This window comes from Coffea arabica, chromosome 8e, assembly GCF_036785885.1.
Source record: "Coffea arabica cultivar ET-39 chromosome 8e, Coffea Arabica ET-39 HiFi, whole genome shotgun sequence".
Lineage (NCBI taxonomy): Eukaryota > Viridiplantae > Streptophyta > Magnoliopsida > Gentianales > Rubiaceae > Coffea > Coffea arabica.
Window position 1 is genome coordinate 43,801,398 of NC_092324.1, and position 15,808 is coordinate 43,817,205.

General features: G+C 37.4%; 2 protein-coding genes across 6 annotated transcripts; one reads left to right on the plus strand and one right to left on the minus strand.

Moving 5' to 3' along the window:
- LOC113704830 (putative B3 domain-containing protein REM15) lies at nucleotides 1-5,185 on the minus strand. Its single transcript, XM_072061109.1, has 6 exons — nucleotides 5,167-5,185; nucleotides 3,037-3,095; nucleotides 2,660-2,882; nucleotides 2,100-2,305; nucleotides 1,186-1,611; nucleotides 1-249 (listed from the first exon to the last, which is right to left on the minus strand). Exons 1-6 carry the CDS (start codon nucleotides 5,183-5,185, stop codon nucleotides 1-3), a joined length of 1,182 nt encoding a protein of 393 aa, XP_071917210.1.
- Nucleotides 5,186-6,613: 1,428 nt separating this feature from the next.
- On the plus strand, nucleotides 6,614-15,040 carry LOC113703882 (uncharacterized). 5 transcript variants are annotated; one of them, XM_027225382.2, is made up of 6 exons: nucleotides 6,706-6,873; nucleotides 7,075-9,632; nucleotides 9,967-10,270; nucleotides 10,352-11,760; nucleotides 13,382-13,637; nucleotides 13,790-14,828. In XM_027225382.2, the coding sequence occupies exons 2-6, from the start codon at nucleotides 7,155-7,157 to the stop codon at nucleotides 14,356-14,358; spliced, it is 5,016 nt and encodes a 1,671-aa protein (XP_027081183.1). In that variant the 5' UTR covers nucleotides 6,706-6,873; nucleotides 7,075-7,154; the 3' UTR covers nucleotides 14,359-14,828. The 5 variants fall into 5 exon arrangements, with proteins under 5 accessions (XP_027081181.1, XP_027081182.1, XP_027081183.1 ...); XM_072062178.1 differs by having other exon boundaries at nucleotides 6,732-6,868; nucleotides 13,790-15,040; XM_027225380.2 differs by having other exon boundaries at nucleotides 6,614-6,878; nucleotides 9,967-11,760; nucleotides 13,790-15,040.
- Nucleotides 15,041-15,808: the final 768 nt, after the last annotated feature.

The window sequence follows — 15,808 nt, forward strand, 5'->3', positions numbered from 1 at the left end:
CTAAAAGCAATACTTACAATAGAAATTCACAAGAGGTCTTTCCCCTTTCTTGATGAGCTCAAACTTGTAGGTGTCTCCTTCTTTAAGGCCATTTGAGGTACGAAATTTGGTCCATCCACTTGAGATGAGAACATGCTTTCCCTTCAGCTGCAGTCTCACTGACCATTGCCTTTTTCTTTCATCTCTAAGGATCATTTCTCCATTTAGCTTAATTAAGCCGGTCGATCTTGCAAACTTCATTGGCAGATGCTGCATCACAATCAATTTCAGACTCGGGAAAGCAAAAGTTGATTTCATAATTAGCCAAACCAGATTCCACAAATTATGTACTTTTCCATCTTTTTTCCAGTTCTCAATGCACCATACAATTTAATCAGTTTTTTTTTTTTAATGTGCATGACAATGAAAAATCTTCATTCAGATTACCATCTCTCATCATATCCTGTTTATCTACCTGAAGATTTAACTAACCGTATTTTGCTTAAGGGTCTATATAATTGATAATTTTACTCTACGAGAATTTGTTCTTAACGCATAATGCAATTAATAAGTCGGGTCAACTATTTCATTTGTTCATCTAAATTGGGACCAGAGATGTACCCCTAGAACAACTGTTAATTGTTCATATAGTAACCTAAAGTCAACCGTGTCGTAGTTGCTTTTGTATTTTGGAGGCCCATTTCAAAAGCAGAAGTTGTATTAGGTGGAAATTCAGATGCCAAAAGCAAAAGTTTTCTACCTAAAGCAAAAGTTGGAACAGTAATTTTTCCGAAGAAGTACACTTCCAATTTCAAAGCAGGAAAAATATACAAGAGCTCAACTGTGCTATGCCAAAAGGCATATGATTAGTCTTTTTATTTTTTCTCAGAGGCGAAAACTATTGTATAACTTAATTTATCCTACAATAAAGGGAGGGGTTGGACCTAAAGAGGTTCAGAAGTAACGTAGAAGGACTGAACCATCACCGAATCACACGGATGCACTACGTACCCGTCTGAATTTTTTAAACAAAACCACTTTTTTAATGTGGTAATTGGAGTTTTAATGCTTTGGTGGTGGCCACCAGGAAAATACATGTGTACAATACAAAATCATTACTTTGGTGTTCCAAATTAACTCAGGAAAATACAGCCATAGCATGCGCAAATTGACATTGGAAAAATATCAGGAAGTTCAGAAGCTTACCAGTATTGAATATTTGATGCTATAAGCCTTAATAGTGGACACAAAAGAATTAGGATGATCATTATTAGACTCAGGTGAAGCCTCAAGTTTCTTGTCTAGGCATTTGCCCTTCGGTTTCACGGTCGAGAATGGCCGAGGTTGAGGAGGAGTTGGACGCTTAAGATGAGGCTCTTTATTACTACTTGTCAAGCAAGGAACAAAGTCAAGAACAGGTATTTTTCCATTTTCCACGAGCTCAATCTTGAAAGTGTCTCCTAGCTTCAGGCCATTTGCTTTAAAGAATGCACTCCATCCACGCCTAAAGCAAACATGGCTGGCCTTTGGAACCATTTCAACTTGCCATGACTTTTGCTGTGGATCTCTGAGAATAACTTCGCAGCTTCTGTTTCTTAAATTATTGGCTCTAGCAAATCCCAGTGGAATATGCTGCATGGAAGATGAAACAAATTGATTGCCAAATTTGAGATGTTTTAAGATTAAAATGTTCATGTAGGTGACTTGGCCACATCACTATATATATATGTGGAATGTTCATGGAATTTTGTCAATTTTAACAATTAGAGGTAATAGAAGAGTTTCTTTTGTGAATTTAACAATTAAAGGCAATGATATAGAGTGCTAAAGAAGTGCATAAATTCAAGGTTGGAGGTTCTGGGTTCAAATTCACGTCTCACCTCCCCACTTCTCATAAATTCCACCCCTCTCCGGTTGGGAAAAAAAGTGTCTAAATTCACGGCATTAACAATTTTTAACAATTGGATCGAATTGATACAAAAACTTTGTTTGCAAAGTCTCCAAAAAAAAAATTTCCAAGTTGAAAGTAGAAAACATATGCACACTGAAGTTAATTTAAAACTGGCTAATGCCCAAAGCAGTAAGGCAAAAAGATCGGTGTCAAAAATAGTACTCCATACCAGGTTAGAGTTTTTAATACAGTAAGGCTTGATAGATGAAACAAAATAGGGTTTATTTGGTTCTTCATCATCATCTGAAGAGGCCTTTCTTGAAGTTGGAGTCGACTCTTCATTTTCCTCTGAATTTCCTTCACTATCAATGGAAATGCCACTTTTAGCAGTCAAACGAGTCCTCGCCTTGTTCCTCCTTAAACCTATTGTCTCACCTGTATCAATTATTATTAACCAAGCGGGAGAGGACATTTATACGAGGAAAAAGAGTTCAGGATATATAATATTATATCGATGTTACAAGAATTTGAAACGAAAAGTTAATGCTCAGTTAGCCAATTGTTTCATACATAGAAAACTTGACTGATTAATTTGTTGAGAATAAATCTTGACACAAAAAAGAATTCATCATCCAAAAGGGTATGCTGTAGGAAATTTTAAAATATATATATATATATATATTTATTTATTTAAATAACCTGCAGACTTGAATTTCTTGGAGGATGGTATATCTTCTTCTTTTGGTTCATCATTTGTAACATCATGAATCCATGTATATTCCCTCTCACAATGACTAGGGCCACAGACCATAGCATCAAACACCATATTTCCTTCATGTTTAAATACTACAAAATCCCCCACTTCCAAGTTGTTTTCTACTGCAAACTTTCTCCAGCCTTCTTCAAGAGATTGCCCACTCATCTTCACCCTCCATTCCCTTGCACCCCTTCTGAGCAACATGTAATTTGACCTTTCTCCACACAAATATTTGGAGAAAGATACAGGTATTTTCTGCACAAAAAGATCGACCAGGAATTAAAAAAAAAACCCTTAAAACCATGAAAGAGCTGAATGCTCAAGTCTTCATCATTTTCTTTGACACAAATGGTCAGTCAGTATGATATATTTTGACATGAAGAGGCGAGAGACTAGGAGATAGACTTACCAATCCATTTTTGAATCCTGGAAGAATGGGTTTGAAGAAATGAGGTTTCTCTGGTGAAACTCTCATGACTAGTCAGATTTCATTATGTTTAGCACTGCATAAGAAAGGTATACAATAGTAGTATATAAAGAGTAACTCTTTGGTTATTTGTGTACAGCCATTAATTAGCCCTTAGGGTAATGTGCATGTATATTGATAGCAGACTTGCTGTGTCCATTCCTATTCCTCTAATCCTCTTTCCTTCAGTAGTTTTTTGTTTTTTAAATTGGTTAGTTATAGGTAATTTGACTATTAAGTTTCCGTAATTTATTTCAGTTTTATAATCAAATTTTGTTAGGATTTTTTTTTTTGGTTTTTTGCCAACGGAAACAGTTCATAAGATTGCTCATTTTTTACCAATTTTTGCAAAGTTTAAATGTCCCTCTAAAAAATAAAAGCTAAAAAGTTTTTAAAACATGAAAAGTGTATATATATATATATATATATATAATTCAATTATTGATTTTGTTTCAACAGCTTGATCGTGAAGTAAATTTTTAATTACCTACTATTTAACGCTTGATCGTGAAGTAAATTTTTAATTACCTACTATTTAACGCTTGATCGTGAAGTAAGACACAATGCTTTTATCTTTCTCCATCTAAATACTCTAAGACGAGTGCATCCTTTTGATTTTTCCACATTCTATTGTTCCTCAAATTTTTACCTTACTTTAGTAAAATTATTTGCATTGACACTGAAATTTGTAGACAAAACTTGCTCCAAACAATAAGTAATAAGTTATTAACTTATCATTGTAATATGCACTCAAATATATTAAATTTTTACGTTATGTTACTAAAAAAAAATTATTTTGTACCGGTGGTAGCTTTAGTTTTCTCTTTCTTCTTGGTTTGCAACACCCTTTGGTAACATATCTTTTCTTACGCTGATATTTAAATATTTGGGGAATAATCGGTAGTCTAAATAAAGGTTCTTAACCCTTAATCTTCTGCTATTATGACTCTTAGCAATATCATACCACGTACAAAAGCGCCCGCCTATTCTGGTAGTGTGGAACTGTTGATTGCCATAGTATCAATTTCGTCCCCCATCTTTGTTATTATTATGCTCCAGTTCATGGGCATTTTGGTCTTTTTGCTGCCAGCTTGGTGATCTTTTCGCGGTCTCAAACAAGAACTTGAAACCATTTGAGGTGGCATGCACACGTGTCGGATTTTTGTAGCTCCAACATTCAAATGTTAGTGGAGTCCAGCTTCCGTATCGACCATTTGCCTGGTTTCAGTTCAAAGTTCAAACTAAAACGCACTTTGGACTGTTTCCCATTACGGTTGGTGGCTGAACAATTTGGATGGAGGGAATCCATTTTGCAATCAAACAACAATATACTAGTATAATCAATTCACTAGTTGTAATTTAAAGTTATATAAAGGTACACATAAATACAAGTAGCTCAAGCAATCTATACTTTTAGGAACCTAAGATTATTTGACTTTAGCTGTCTATGCAATTGATGTTCGTACACCATTGAAATAAATGCCTCAAGCAACCAAGTATATGCACATTTTTGCATAGAAATTTTCTTTTTTTTAATCACTAATATAAGCTAAAATTACATTTTTTGAATTTTTATGGTTCCAATTATTTCTTCAAAGAATGATGTTTTTCAATTTAGTAAAAGATCTTTCAAAATTCTACTATCTAATATAAGATCGATGCAATTTTGCCTAATAAATAGAAGTGCAAATGAGTCGAGTCGAACCGAATCTCAATTTAGTTTTTTTGTGAATCTTGAACTCGAATTCGAGTTCATCGAACTCTCAAAATAAAGTTCGAGTTCAAACTCGACTCAAATTTGAGTCGAGCTTGAGCTTCAAAAAATAAAAAATAATTATTTTTTTTATAAAAAATGAATAAAATAATTATTTTTTCTTAACGAATGATAAAATATTAAGGATATATATGTAATTTTACTATTAAAATAAAAGATAATATATATACATATATATATGATTGAGTCATCTCACGAATTAACAAATTAAGTATTTTTGAACTCGAATTTGATCTCGAGTTCGACTTAGTTAGCTTGAACTCAACTTGAATTCAATGTTGATCGAGCTTAAGTTGAACTCAAATTCGAGTTACTCATGAGCGATTTGATTCGTTTGCATCCCTTATTAATAATAAATCATTCTCATTTTCCAATTTATAGAATTAGAATAATACTCAAATTTTTAATGGACCATGAAAACATTTTTGGGTTAAAAAAAAAGATTCACCACTAATAAGAGACACATACTTATGCAAATCTTAAAAAAATAATAAAACAACGTAAATTGAGAAAAAGTTATAGGCAAACGAAAGATGACAAGTTTTGGACACTAAGGGTGTGTTTGATAAAATTAAAATATGAAACTTAAAATTTAAATTTATGTGAAATTGAAAAAAAAAAGGTGTTAAACCATCAAGCATCCTCTTGCTTTGTTAAGCTTAAATCTTCTTCTTCTTTTTTTTTTTTTTCAATTTTGTTCCTTGTGGCATGTAAACCTAAATCCCTTTTTCAATGCCTAATTGAGGATTGCGAAATTAAGAAAAAAGGATAAATTTTTTATATGTTAATGATTTTTTTACTCTAACAGTTTTGATTGTACATCACATATATATGATTTGAATTTCAAATTTGTATTCATATTATGTGGTATGATCTAAACCTGTTAGTGTAAAACAAAATTATACATTGACAGGGTATAAAAAGGTTATAAAAAAAAGGATGATATTCACATACTCTTTTTAATATTTTACAAACCCTTTTCCCTTTTTATTTAATTAGCACAAAGTTTTTTTTTTAATGAAAATTGTGTGTAGAAGCATTCCAAATAGGAACGGTGATATATTCAACTTCCACGTTGGGCCATTCCTATTGGATCTCATAAAAGTGATATATTTCACTAGTATAGCACCTGATCTTTACCGATTTGTTTCTCCATTGACCACGTCATTATCTACAGCCAGAGCCCCAGAATCAACGAGTCCTCACGCTCTAGAGCGTACACAAATTAATCCACTCGCTCTATTCAGAGAACACGTGTCCAACATTCTGCTCAGACGATCTCGTGTCGGACAAAACAAGCGCGTGTACAATCCTCCATACTCGTGCAGATATTTCCTACCTATCCTTTATGGCGGGTCATTTCTTTTCCTCTTTTTGAAAACTTCCGTGGCATTTTTAGTAAATATCATTGGTTCCAAGGGCAATGTGAAGACCCAAAAATGGAAAAATGGAATTTAGCCTTTCTCGCAAATTTAGATCTGAATTACATAGTCGGTTAAACATGGAAAAAGTACGAAACCTGCTTCAAATCTCAACCGTCCATCTTCAGCATCTCTCAATCTTAACCGTTGAACTCTCAGGCCGATTACTCGATCTTTACTCTTTTCTGTTAAGACTCCAACAACCCAGAAGAGATCTTGACCGTACGATATTTAATCTAACGGATAGAGTCCTCCCACGTGGTCATAAATTCCAGGTAATTTTCATTTTTTGCCGGTTAAAATAATAAAAAAACCCTAAACTCTCGTGACCCCAGACAAACCCTACGCAGCCCTTTCTCTCTCCCTTTTCTCTCTCTAGGAAAATAAGAAAAAAGCGGAAATTCAAAAAAAAAATTTATATCCAAAAAATCGTTTGAATAAATCGTTCAAAATCAATTTAGGGTTTCAAATCAAATTCTATTATCTTCCAAAATTCTCCTATTCGAACCGTACAAAAGCTTCTTCCGCATGCTATTCGCGATCTCATCTCTCCACTCGCCGTTTTTTCGATAGAATCGAGGTCAGGTACGGTACGTTTCCTTTGTTAATGGGTTTTTCGGGGTTTTTAAAGATAGTATGATCGGTTAATTTTGAGAATGATTTGATGTTTGGATTATGTTTTGATTGTACTTTGATTGATTGGATGAATTAGTGCATTTTTCGTATTTTGGGGAATTTTATTTGTTGTTGAAATGCGGGTTCTTTTTGGTCTTTTTAATGTGGCAGATCTGGAAAACTGAGAGTGAATATGAGGGATGTGAAAATTGAGGGTTTTGTATTTAAGAGTTCGGATTGAGGGGTTGTTGATGGAAAATAGCATAGGAAAGATTTCTGCTGCTGCTGGTGTTGAGAATTCCAGGAAAACCAAATCTTTGGATCTCCAGAGTATATATAAATCTAGGGTCTCGAATGACGGGCACTCTAAAAAAGGCAAATATCCGGTACAGAATGGTGGTGAGGATAGGGATGATAACAAGAAGAAGAAGAAGAAGAGGAAAAAGATTGTAAAAGAGGTTGCTTTGGATAGCCTTGAGCCTGTGGTGAAAAAGAGTAGGAAGAGTATAGGTGAGGGGCGTGGGAATGATGCGCGATCAGGTTCTGTTTCGGTTGATTCTAGTCGTTCATTATCTGGTTTCAGTCACAAGAATGGATTGAATGGGCTTTCTCTTAGTTTGGGTGGCTCTGGTAATGTAATTCATATTCCAAAGCGTCCAAGGGGTTCTGTTGGCCGGAAGAAGTTTGAAACTAATGGGCCAGCTAACATGTCGGGGCCAAGTGGTTCTGTTGATAGGATTGGTAACTCAAATGGGGAGGCCAGGAAAGTTGAGTCATCAGGGTCATCTAGTGGTAAGGCAGGTTCTGCTGATAATGTTGCTAAGTTACCAAGTCGTTCTGGTGGTTCCAAGGTAAAACGGAAGAGGAATGTTGATGAAGTGAAGGATGGTAGGAATGGTATATCCACTTCATCTCACCTTGCGAAAGATGAAGGTGGTCATGTTGTAAATAATGGTGATAAATCTTCCAAAAAACGTCGGAGCAATCATAGGAAGAGGAAGGAATTGCGATCAGGTGTTGAGACTGCTCAGAAGAAGGTTGAGCCTTCAGTGGATAATTCAAGCAGTGTTTTTGATGACTTCCAAGATGACGATGATGATGAGGAGAAACTTGAACAGAATGCTGCAAGGATGCTTTCCTCTAGATTTGATCCTAGGTGCACAGGTTTTACTTCTAGAATTAGATCTTCCAGCAGTCCACCAGACAATACCGTCTCTTTTTCCCATTCTTCTCGTCGAGATTTTGTTAGCAGAAGGGCAGACTCGTCGGCTAACCTGAAAACCAAAGATGCTAGCAGAGTGCTGAGACCCAGAAAAGAGCTGAAGGAGAAGGGCCTTTCAAGGAAGCGTCGTCACTTTTATGAAATTGTTACCAGCAATTTGGATGCATATTGGTTTTTGAACCGGAGGATCAAGGTATACTGGCCATTGGATGAAAGTTGGTATTATGGGCGTGTAAATGATTATGACCCTAAAAGAAAGCTTCATCATGTCGAGTACGATGATCGGGATGAGGAGTGGATTGATCTTCACAACGAGAAATTCAAGCTTTTGCTCCTCCCCAGTGAGGTTCCTGCCAAAAATGAGCGGACTAAAACTCCCATTATTGATAAATACATAGATAAAAGGAAAACAGATAGTGAGGATGATGACAGCTTTGACGAGAACTATCTGGACTCAGAACCTATAATATCATGGTTGTCACGATCATCTCATAGAGTCAAATCTTCTCCTGCTAGTCATTTGAAAAAACAAAAAACATTACAGTTTTCTAGCTCCATGGTGCAACCTGTTGTGTCTGTTAAAACTGATGATACAGAGGCAGATGTGGGATCCTTGGCAGGAGATGGAAATAAATCGGATTCTGATTCTACATTGCCAGAGAAATCTGCTGATGGCGAAAGGGCAGAGACTTCGTTGTTGGGAAGTCCTAGTAGCTCCAAAGGTAGCCCATGTGTTGTTTATGTTAGGAGGCACTTGCGCAAGAACAGTGGAGGTTTCTCTCCTGCTTGCAGAAATGATAAAACACGTAGAAGTCCATGCCCCACTTTTGCTCCTTTTGACTCAGCTGAGGACAATTTGCACTCCTGGAAATGGTATGATAATTCTCTTGGATGCTCTGGAATTGACAAGCTTTTGTGGTCTATCGATGATCAAGGCTTGCTCAGGTTGAGAGTTCCGTTTGGAGAATCTGTCAGATTCAGGTTGGATGTGTCCTTGCCTGTCTTGCGATTTCTGGATTGCTCATTTCTAGTGGATCGTTTTGGGTTCTCTCATGCTTTGGTGCCACCCAATTATGGTGGCATCATGACTACTTGGCCTGAGGTTGCTTTGGAGATGCTTTTTGTTGACAATTCAATTGGACTGAGGTATCTTCTGTTTGAGGGTTGCCTGAAACTTGCTCTCAAGTTATTTTCGCTCGTCCTCACAGTATTTAGTCAATCTTCAGAAGAGTGGAAGTTCATTGATATGCAATTGCCAATAACATCAATACGGTTTAAATTTTCATGCATTCAAGATCTCAGAAAGCAACAAGAGTTTGAATTCTACAGCTTTTCAAAACTGAAACAGTCAAAGTGGCTTTATCTGGATTCTATGCTTCAGCGGTATTGTTTACTCAGCAAGCAGCTACCTGTTTCTGAGTGCACTTATGATAACATAAAGACACTTGAAGGTGGAAGTTATCAATCATGTACACCATATGTTGGTACGGGATTCTTTCCACTAAAGGTCTGCTCTCCATTTTTTCTCCTTACGCTACTTTCATTCATTTTATCTTTTTGATAATTAGTAGATATGCCATTCACAGTTTCCTTTGGCCGATGGTTGAGTTTCCACTTAATGTCTTTAAAATTGTAGCACTTATGACTCTATATTTGCCTTTTTTTTTTGCATAATGTTTGATTTGCAGTGAATCGAAGTAGATAGCAAGAAACTGTCGTGCTTTGTGCCATGAATTTTTTGTCTCTAGACAATAAGTATGATAATTGCAGTTGGACCGTGTACTTGGTTCTGTTTTGCAATCCCCCGGGGCCTTATTGATTTTCCATTTTTCTGTTTGCAGAAGAGGCTTGTGCACAGCATTTTACCAGTTGGTGTTTCAAGAGAATCTTCCAGCAAGAGGACGAGTTCATTTGCATTTAATTCTGCTATTAAGCTTGGGAAAATTCCTGCATTTGCTCTTTCATTTACTGCAGCGCCAACTTTCTTTCTTAGTCTGCATCTGAAGCTGCTCATGGAGCAAAACTTTTCCAGCATCAACTTTCAGGACAATGCTTCGCTGTCTGCTATTGGAGATTCAGAAGTTGATGTCCAGTCAACTGCTATACTCCATCCGGACATTGATCCTTGCCCTGAAAATGTCATAGGTAAAATTCCTGGGTGTGATAAGCAAACTTCTTTGGCAGATGCTGGCTCTCAATTTTTGAGCTCTGCTGAACCTTGTTCAGGAAAAGATGTCAGCTCTGAAGTGAGTGATGTTGACAGAGGAAAATCAGCTTCAAATGGAAAACAAGACATGACTCCGGGTCCCTCAATTTCCAAAGATTTTGATATGCTTGAAACTGATAGAGTTGTCAACCCTAGCAATCATGAGTCCCACAATCAAGAGTTGGAGCAGAATGTTGCATCTTCAGATCTTTCTGTTTCAAGAACTGTTGCACCTACAGGCTTGTCTAATACAACCGGCTTTTCTAGTTTGGGTGGTCTGAGTATTGAACTTCCTTCTTCTGATCAAAATGACAAGCCTTTGGATCAGGGAGTCAATATTTCTGGACAGGTTTCTGATTTGGCTGGGAATATGAGTGATGGTGTGTTACAGAGTCCCTGCACAAGTGGTCTTAGAAGTTCGTTGCGGCGTGATAGAAATTGCTCAAACAATTCTCCCTTTGGGGATCATTCTCCGGTATGGCCTCATGGGAAGTCAAATTTTATAAGCAATGGCTTTGGCAATGGGCCTAAGAAGCCTCGGACTCAGGTGCAGTACACTTTGCCTCCAGGAGTTTATGATTCTAGTTCAAGGTACCAAAGCCAGAGCCAGAAATCTTTTCCTTACAAACGAATTCGGAGATCCAACGAGAAAAGGGTTTCTGATGGTTCAAGGAGTTCTCAGAAAAACCTGGAATTGCTATCTTGCGATGCAAATATTCTTGTTACTGTCAGGGACAAAGGATGGAGAGAATGTGGTGCACGTATCATTTTGGAACTCACAGACCAAAATGAATGGAAACTAGCTGTCAAAGTGTCTGGTGTTACAAGATATTCTTACAAAGTTAATCATATTTTGCAGCCTGGGTCAACAAATCGCTTCACGCATGCCATGATGTGGAAAGGTGGAAAAGATTGGGTATTAGAGTTTCCTGACAGGAGCCAGTGGACTATTTTCAAGGAGATGCACGAAGAATGCCATAATCGTAATATTCGTGCAGCTTCTGTGAAAAACATCCCCATTCCTGGAGTACGCCTGATAGAGGAAAGCGACGACTACGTGTCAGATGTTCTGCCCATCCGCAATTCACCAAAGTACACAAGGCAAGCTCAGAGTGATGTTGACATGGCTATGGATCCTTTGCATGTGCTGTACGACATGGATAGTGATGATGAGGAATGGATTTTGAAGAATGGTAAAATTCTATTCGCTGATGAGAATAAGCCTAAAGAGGTATCATTTGAGTTGTTTGAGAAGATTGTAGATGTGCTTGAGAAGTTCGCCTATTCTCAACAGTGTGATCAGTTCACAGTTTCCGAATTAGAAGAGTTTATGGTTGGGATCGGTTCCATGCAATTAGTTAAAGGCATTTATGAGCATTGGTGGCAGAAGAGGCAGAGAAAAGGCATGGCGTTAATTCGCCATCTCCAGGTATCATAACTTCTTCTCCTCCTCTCATACGGAGTACAAAATGATTGTCCTATATTTAATGTTTAGTTCCAAGTGAAAAGAATTATCATTTATGCTTGGAACATGATCCTGGCCTTCTTGTTTCCTCCCCCTCCTCTATGTAGTAGTTTTCTCTGGGGGAATGAACAGTCAATTGCTTGGTGAAAATACTTCTGTTTTCTAGTACAAGTTGTTCATTTAGCCTTACGCTTGGAAACTAGGAAATTGCCTTTCCCTAGGTTGTGTTGTCTGCTAAGTTGTGCTTCACTTTAGTCTCTTTTGAAGCCGTGGATGATGCATTTAACTGTTTTGAATTCAATTATTTGCTTTATTTGTTTTAATTTGGTTGAGCTAGTTTGGGATTCCAGTTTACCATGGATTTTTGTACAGGAAACAGTATGTTTACTTTGTTGAACTAGTTTTCTGAAAGTAGCTGTGAAAATTTTTGGTAGCAATAGGAGAAAAAGAGTTCAAGTAGGGTATATGGTACATATGTGTGTATGTTTCAAATGAAAATTATGGTGATTTTTCTTGGTTGAGATTATCAAGTAATTTTGGTGCATTCTGATATGTCTTTGTATTTTGATGAGATAAAAGCAATTTAATTTTATTTCATGGATCATGCTATATGTGTGTGTGTGTGTGTGTGTCTGAAAATGCATAGGAGCTGATGTGTGTGGGGATGGGGGTGGGGAAGGGAAAGAGACAGAACAAGTAGAATGGAAAGCTAAGTCATGCATACTTGTTTCAACCAACATGAAACTTTGCACCCTTTTGTCCTCCTGTTCTCATTCTCGTGTTCATTAAGTTGGAGTTGTTTGAAACTTCAGATAGGTGTTGGACGCAGATCCCTTACCACTACCAGTGTCATATTGTCTTAGTCACAAATATTATCCCCTTGTACATTTTGAGTAGCTTGACCATTTTCCTAAAAGTGTGGGCTTTTCATGCTTAAACTGATGTGACCTTCTGATCTTGTGCCACGTGGAGGCTTCTTGGTTGGTGGTCTCTAGTGTATTAAGTTTGTCAAAAGAATATACTGGCAAGTGAATAAAAGTGTTGCTGCTGCTTGTTTTTGGTGACACAGAAAATTTGATATGGTCAGGCCTTAGGAATTTTGCACCTGTTGAGCTATAGCTTTCCTACTCTTGAGTATTAAACCATATGTTGAAGCAAGATTGCTCATATTTTAATGTGCCTTGCACACTGGACCTTTTATGGTCTTCCTATCTAATATGTTTTTAGAAGTTCTTGCCAGCTTATTACTTTCCTGAAAAGATAGTTTTAGTAGCTTCAGCAGGAATAGCTATATGTTTTTTGGGAAAACTTCCCCAAGGGCAGCTTCTTGTTATTGTTGTGTTGTGAAATTATAAGAAATATTGGTTTATGCCATTGCTTTACATGTATCAAGCTAAATCCAATTCATTGTAATTCATTGCTATTAATTTTGTTGACTTGAATGGATTGCTTTTATGTCATGTTGTTTGTGATGATGCTTGAACTATTGAGCATCATATGTTGTATTGAAAATTTTGCTGAATTTCAAAGCTATTCTCTCATTCAAATTCCTTTTGATTTCTAAATTAAAATTGTGTTTTCTCAGCCTCCTCTGTGGGAAAGATATCAGCATCAAGTAAAGGAATGGGAGCAAGCTGTGGCCAAGGCCACTGCTGTGTCAACCGTTGGATGCAAAGAAAAGACTTTGTTGAACGAAAGGCCACCCATGTTCGCTTTTTGTCTAAAACCTCGAGGACTGGAAATTCCTAATAAGGGTTCCAAGCAACGATCTCACAGAAGGTTTCCTGTTTCAGGACACAGCCAGGCCGTCTTAGGGGATCAGGAGGGGTCTCATACATTTGGTACATAGTTAATCCTTTTGCATGCAATTAGGCCCGATTTTTTTTTTGAGGCCACTGAATTTCCTTTACAGTGTGTTTGGTTCTTTGCTTTTTTTTTTTTTTGGGTGTGGGTTGGCAGAGGAACATTGATTTTTCATCTTTTATCATTGCAGGAAGAAGATTAAATGGTATATCTGTTGGAGAGGAGAAGAGTGTATTGTCAGGCAGCAGCTATGAGTTTTCAGATTCTTCACCATCACTGCAGGCCTCAGCAAGGGTATTTTCACCTCGGGATGCTGGTGGGCTTGGCTTTTTCTCATTGACCAGTGATGTGCCTGAGTGGAATCAGTACTCAAAATACCATAGATACAAGCCAAAGAATGGGGCATTTCCATCCCCAAGTAGTTCGCAATTTCAATATCCTCAGAGAACTATAGGAATGAGAAATGGTGCTCACAGATGGAATATGGAATTACCTGAGTGGCCAAGTCAAAAACATCATATTTATGAAGGATCTCAGAGGCATGCCTTGGAGCAGTTGGATGGTTCAGATTTTCCTGAGTTCAAATTGCGTGATGCATCGGGTGCTGCTAAGCATGCTTTAAACATGGCTAAACTGAAGAGGCAAAGGGCTCAAAGACTGCTCTACAGAGCAGATTTAGCAATTCACAAAGCTGTGGTGGCTCTCATGACAGCTGAGGCAAAAAAAGCTGCTTTTGACAGCTCTAAGGGTGGTGATTAGGATGACCTCCTGGTTGCGACAAGTAATGAAATTGCACAGTGCTTTCAGCTTATAGGCAGATGTGAAGTTCATATTGCTGAAGTTATTATGCCAGAATGGCGCTGATATGACTTTTCTCAATGATACTCTTGACTTCCTTTAGAATTGTTTGAGGTAAATTTGACCCCGTGCAAAGACCATTTATGCACACTGATGGACAATATATCAGCTGGCTTGCCATCAGCAGAGAACAGCAGCTCTTGGCTTCTGCGCTCAATCGTCACGCTGCATTCCCCAACATACCAGCTTGTTTTATAAAATGTAGTCTCGTACATAACTCGCTAGTCTTTTCACTGATTAGTTTTCTGAAGAGGGAGAATTTTCTCAGTTCAGTGGGACAGGTTGGTGTCCGTTCTGCCATGGGGTTTGTGAAATTTTGGTGTTGATCATTGTACAGAATTTTTTGCCTTATATTTTTTTTCTTCCTTTGAGCCTGTTGGCCCTTTAACCTTAGTTTTAGTGATCTTCATTAGAGGAGCATTAGACCGACGTAGTATAATATAGCTTTGTACTAACCTGCGATTGCTGGATACTGTAAGCAGAGATCTCTATCCATAGGTAAACGGATGAGGATATGCTGTAACTACCCAGTGAATTCTCTTAACATCAATGGAGCCTGAAAGATGTAGATTCTTAAGATTCAGGATGAAGTGTTTGGTTCCAATGATCTATGCTGCTATTGTGCATATTGTATATATTAGTTCTTTGCTTCTCGTCCATCTTCTTCCTTCAGGGTATTCTCTTTGATCCAAGTTTCTTGGTGCTGTTAATGCAGACAACTATTGTCTATTTTTGCATTTTGTACGGAAGTTGAATAGCTTTCGTGGCTGTATCATCTAGGGCACCTAATAATCTCTTTATTGTTGTGCTGTGAGGTGGTCAACATTCTTTTGTTCAATTAGTTTTGATAGGAAAACTTGGAGAAGCCTAAAGTTTGATCTTGATTAGGGTTGGGAAATGATCTCACACGTATTAATTAGCTGTACATTAATAACTCCTCCTATGTTTTTGTAACGATCAATCCCTGTCTTAGCAAGTTATATTTCCCCTGATTCCATTTGGATGGAGCCCTTTTCCGAAACTGCATGTGCTTAATAAACGTTGTCCAACATGTGTCTCATCTCACCTACACATTTATCCAAAAATTAAAGTGTGTAGTCCCAATTCAAAATCAAGACGTGTAAGGTACAGCTGCGCTGCTTCGAAATGCAAATCATGATACAAAACATCTCTTATTAAGTTTTGGTCGGTATTTCTATTTAGATAAGATTTGACCTATATTAAACGATTAAGAAAGCACTCCGAGCTCAGGGAAAAGGAATTGCGGAGTGGTTAAAAGCCGTTGGTGAGCTGTAACAGGCAATAGTCTTGGTGTTTCCCCTCCCCCTTTCCTTCCATCCCACATCGATTG